Raw genomic sequence first — 5,526 nt, 5'->3', positions numbered from 1 at the left:
ACATTTGGGTTTGCCATATGGGAGCTTAACCCGTAATAGTTTCCCCTACAAATTTTTTATTTTATTTTAGGGGAAAACAAGGCTGCCTAAACCCATTGACATTGTGCCTTCACATTGATGTAAGATCCATGCAAATCAAGGAAAGATATCTTGACCTGAAATTCTTTTATATCATTTTGGTAAGGCTTAAGGGTATTGCGACAAAAGTTTTCAATTTTGCGGAGAAGAAAAGGAATGAGAACACGTACTTCCTTTCGATTCCTTCTAGAGTTCCAACTATAAGGAACCTGTGAATTTTGGGTTTTTCATTTGGTAATAAAATGACAGGTTTTGCTGCATTGGTTTTTGCAATCTTAAGCCTTGGAGGGTTATTAGTGAAGAGACAACTTGGGTATTGACCAGACTATAGAGAGAATGGTTCTACACTAACCTCAGATTTATGAGGAATAGAACTTGCTATTTGAAAGGATAAAAGGGTTGGGTGAGGGGGAACTGCAAGTGTTGTGGCTTTCCTTTTCCCAAAGTTGACTACTTAAGAAAGAAACCATGAACAATCTGAGGTATATGAGACACAAAATCATAGAATAAGGAGTGGAAGTGGAAAGGCTTGATTGATGGGTTAGTGTGAGGAGTCTGGATCAGCGACCCGTACGGGGAGCACAAAGTGCTCCCCCCACGCTTCCTGACCACAAACATGAGTGGGGCCCACGGTGAAAAACACTTTTTGAAAAAAATAAAAAAAATGTTTTTTTTCACCAGTGGGACCCACTGATGTTTGTGGTCAGGAAGCCATCTCCCGACGGGGAGAAGATCCGGATTCGTAGGAAGAGGATTGAAACGTGAGAGAAACAAGGACGTCAACCTGTTTTAAATATAGAACATGGATTCTGGCAATGCAGCTTAGTTGGATAGAGATTTTGCTCAATTGGAAGCTTATTTGATGTGGAAAAAAAAAGTACGTATCTCATGGCTTCATAAGTGAAATGAAACAATTCAAAACTAGAGGTACAAGTTAGACTCTGTTGTCTCAAACTTGGCCTGCGAAAGCCTAAGCACGGTTGATCTCTTAGTGGGGTTGGCTCTTGTTCAAACGCCACCACATACAAGAGGGGTTAACATGTCACTCAAGTTCTTCAAGCTGATGGACTGCAAGTGATTATGACCATATCAGTGAAAAGGCAAATTAAAGTTCATTTTTTCCATGAAATAAATTGAAATTACATCTATAACACTTGAAGGTTCTTAGATATTTTATGCAATTTCAGTTGAATCAAAATCACAGTGGAAAACCATCAAAGGGTTGTTTAGTCAGTAATGACCGATACCTCATAGAGAAGTGGTCATAGATTCGACTCTCCTTGTAGTACATTTAATAATCTTCACTCCTTAATATAAAGATATCAATTCTCTTTCTTTTTTTTGGATCAAAAGTTCAACATTTCATTCATAAACTTGAAAGAAAATACATTAGAATACTGGTTGTGACAACCACAAAACCAAACAAACACCGGATATGATATACATATCCACCACCACCGCCTGCGGAGACACACCACAAAGGCGAACACCGACACTGACAAGAACACGCCACAAGGGCTTACATACCACTCGCCTCAAGGGCGAAACACGCCACAAGGGTGGGATACAGACACCGCCCCCAGGGCGAAGACAGAACATGCCACAAGGGCATACATACTACACGCCACAAGGGCGGATACAGAACACGCCTCATAGGCGAAAACAAGACACACCACAAGGGCACCAACTCAGTTGTTGAAGCGAAAAGCGCCGGATCTTGTTTCTGAACTCCCATCTTGAAACCGCAAATATGGAACCACCAGCAACAGTAGACGAAAAAAATCAGAAAACATGACCAAAGCTCACATCAACCACCGTTTCTTTTTTTTCTTTTTTTTAATAACCAGGAGCTGCAAACAAAGAAACACAGATAAAAAAAACCGAGAAAAGAGATGGAAAAGATGTAGAGATAATCTCTCCGCCTCCTGAAGTGGCACTAGGCATTAGGGTTTTTTTCGCTTTAGCAAGAGAAAGGCGGAAGAGAGAAAACCAGAAAAGAATCTCAAGAGAGGGGGACAAAGAACCGAAAAAGAAATTAAAATTCAAAGTAGAAGAAGATTTTAAAAACATATGTATATTTGCCTTCGCTTTTGGTTAATGGTTTACTTTTTGTACTTGTTTTTGGTAACCAAATTTCATTAAGGCTGAGCAGAAACCAAGGCCGATGAATACAGCCAAGGAGTGGAAAGCGGCCAAACTGTCGAGCCCGCAATCGACAGGGCCATCCTTGCTAGGTCATGAGCAATTAAATTGCTAGACCTAGAGATTAAAGTAAACCTACCTTCCAGAAAATCCAATTGAATTTTCCTGATATCCTTAACAATTGGGTCTATGTGAGGAATTCCAATTGGCTTACTTTTTGTACATATCATAAAATATTGTAACAAATTCTTTTTCTTGGGTGAAATATAGTAACAACTTCAATTTAGTGTTTTGGTTTTTTTTTTTTTTTTTTTAATTTATTTATCCGAATTAAAATCATTTCAGAAATAATGAAAAAAAAAAGAAAAAAGAAAAAGGAAAAAAGGTAAGGTTCAATTTCAAGCATATGCTACCATTCTATTCTATTTTGCACCTGATGAGCATGTATTAAGAGTTTTTTTTTTTTTTTTTTTTTGGTAAGAATGAGCATGCATTAAGAGTTAAGATATTTAGTTGCGGTTCAAAACAAAAATGCTACCTCTCATTCCCAGCCACCGCCAAGGTTGAATCATCACATGAGTTCCAGAAATTCTCTTAACCCAAATGATAATAATAATAGTAAAAACTTTCAGAAAAGAAATCGAATCGGCTCTCCATGGTCCCAACTCTCAAGCCTTACAGGTTCAACGAATCCTCAGCAAGAAAACCACGAACCCAGTTGCCGAATCACTCCCTCCTTTTGGAATCTCATCCGCTGTAGTCTGCTATAATCTCGCGATAGTGGAAGAACGAGGTTGCCGATCTGCTGCTGTCGCCGGAGGAATTTGTTGTTAGAGAAGCGTCACTATCCACCTGTATTGCTCTCTTTATCTCTACAGACTTGGGTGTTCTCACTTTAATGTCAAATCATTAGCCTTTTCTCTTCATTTGTTAGTAATTGAGGATAATTTTTTTGTTCTTTCTTTGGGAAAGACGAAATCCCACTGATGCAGTAATGTTTGCTTTTTAGTGGGAAATGGGTTTCGATTTTTTGACATGATTATGTGATGGTAATTGGTCAGAGTAACCAAACTAAAACAATCATCTTCTTTGTTGATTTTTCATTCCTGTACCTGAAACGCTTTCTCTCTCTGTATGTTGATGCATCGACGCTTAACAGCTCCCATTAATCGGGTCTTCCTAAGCTTAACCAACAGGGGTATTCTATTCTCTCCAACAGGGCGAGTTTCAGACTCGGTCTTCAATGACATTTCTTTTCAAAATTTCTGCTCTTCCTCATCATCTCTTCAAATCATTCCCGAGTCTAATACCGAACTTGTCTATAGTCCACTTTACTCCTTCCTCCCACGTACCCATAACCCTTACAATACAGTTGATATCATCTGTTCCCACCTTAAGCAGAACAATGGTCAAATCACATTTCTAAGGGAAGACCTAAAGTGGGTTCTTCCCCATTTGGGTGCTCAGGATGTGTCAAGAGTTTTACTTAGATGCCAATCAGAGCACCTTGTAGCTCTCAACTTCTTCAATTGGCTAAAAGATGACCTGGGTTTCAGACCCACCTCCCAAAACTACTCTATCATTGTACATATCTTGGTCTGGTCTCGCAATTTTGGTCAAGCAATGAAGCTTTTATCTGAACTGATAGAAGAATCAGCTAAGGAACTTCACCCTAGTGAGGATGTCTTCCAAGATCTAGTTTTGTCTACTGAGAGTTGCAATTGGGATCCTGTTGTTTTTAATTTGCTCACCAAGGCCTATATGAAGTTGGGAATGGTTCAGGAAGGATTAATTTCTTTCCAACAGACAGTGAAGATTGGATTTGTTCCTAATGTGACTGTCTGCAACTGTCTCTTGAATGGTCTACTGAAATCGAATCAGCTTGATTGTTGCTGGGAAATTTACGATGAGATGGGTAGAATTGGGATCTTCCCAAACACATACACCTTCAATATATTGACTCGTGTGTTGTGCCGGGATGGGGATGCAAATAAGGTGAATGTATTCTTGGAGAAAATGGAGGAAGAAGGATTTGATCCCGATGTTGTGACCTATAATACACTGATTGATAGCTATTGCCGGAAGGGGAGAATGGATGATGCTTTCTATATGTATAAGATCATGTACAGAAGGGGTGTGCCGCCAGATCTAGTCTCATATACTACATTGATGAAAGGGCTCTGCAAGGGAGGGAGGGTGAAGGAAGCTCATCAGCTCTTCCATCGTATGGTTAATAGAGGGTTCATCCCAGATATTATTGCATTCAATTCTCTTATTTCTGGTTATTGCAGGCAGGGGAAGATGCAAGAATCAAGGTCCTTGTTGCAGGAGATGATTCAAAGTGGGATTTTGCCTGATGGTTTCACTTGTCGGACGCTCATAGAAGGATATGTAAATGGAGGGAGATTGCTTTATGCTTTGAATCTAATCATGGAACTTAAGAGATGGGGGGTTTTGATCCCACCAGATATCTATTGTTATCTTATAATGGCTCTATGTCAAGAGAACCGACCAAATGCAGCTCTCAGTCTCTGTAGAAGAATGTCTCAAGATGGTTATAACCCAAGCTTGGAGGTCTACAGTGGGTTGATTGGATCTTTCTGTAAATATGATAATTCGTTGCAGGCATCCTTGTTGAAAGATGAGATGGTCTGTAAGGGTCATAAGCCTGATTTGGTTACTTATAGGGCTCTCATAGCCTGTTTTTGTAGATTAGGTAAAAGTGCAGAAGCGGAGTCCTTGATGAATAACATGGTCGATTCAGGACTCTTTCCTGATTCATTGATCTGTAGGGCCTTGATAAATGGCTTTTGTAAGGAAGGAGACCTTGACAAAGCAGAATCTCTTTTGACCTACTTTGCTGAGGTATTTCATCTGTATGATACTGAGAGTTACAATTCACTTATCCAAGTTTTCTGTGAAAAAGGTGATGTGACAAAATCTTTTGAGTTGCAGGATAAGATGTTGAAATTGGGTTTCGTGCCAAATAGATTGACATGCAAGGCTTTGATATATGGGTTGTCAAAAACCAAAGTGCAAACACAAGCTTCATAAGAACATCCTTCGTACTTGTATATTCATAATAGTAATCATCTACAGCTTTGGTGGTTTGTGTTGCAATTGCTGGAGAATGGACTTTCAAACCCAAATATGTTGTTATTGTGCTCCAATTCTAATTAACCATGGAACTATCTTATCCTTTTTGAGCCAGGTCAGAATCCAAGGTAGAATCCAGTAACACTGAATCTTAGTGATATCTAACTGAATCATGTAATTTCAAATTCAGATATACAGAGGTTCACGAAA

The 5,526-nt window shown here is 39.3% G+C and overlaps 1 protein-coding gene across 2 annotated transcripts; it reads left to right on the top strand.

Moving 5' to 3' along the window:
- The first annotated feature begins 2,858 nt into the window (after positions 1-2,858).
- On the top strand, positions 2,859-5,526 carry LOC149000476 (Pentatricopeptide repeat (PPR) superfamily protein). 2 transcript variants are annotated; one of them, XM_089141059.1, is made up of 2 exons: positions 2,859-5,085; positions 5,176-5,526. In XM_089141059.1, exons 1-2 carry the CDS (start codon positions 3,355-3,357, stop codon positions 5,272-5,274), a joined length of 1,830 nt encoding a protein of 609 aa, XP_088997185.1. In that variant the 5' UTR covers positions 2,859-3,354; the 3' UTR covers positions 5,275-5,526. The 2 variants fall into 2 exon arrangements, with proteins under 2 accessions (XP_088997185.1, XP_088997184.1); XM_089141058.1 differs by having other exon boundaries at positions 2,859-5,526.

Source organism: Hakea prostrata, chromosome 11 (assembly GCF_041222555.1).
Source record: "Hakea prostrata isolate BN-2017 chromosome 11, UWA_Hpros_2, whole genome shotgun sequence".
Lineage (NCBI taxonomy): Eukaryota > Viridiplantae > Streptophyta > Magnoliopsida > Proteales > Proteaceae > Hakea > Hakea prostrata.
This window is presented reverse-complemented; position numbering and strand designations above follow the sequence as displayed.

Bases quoted from the DNA above. Each gene is read 5' to 3' on its own strand.
- LOC149000476 (XM_089141058.1), top strand. From the start codon at position 3,355: ATGTTGATGCATCGACGCTTAACAGCTCCCATTAATCGGGTCTTCCTA.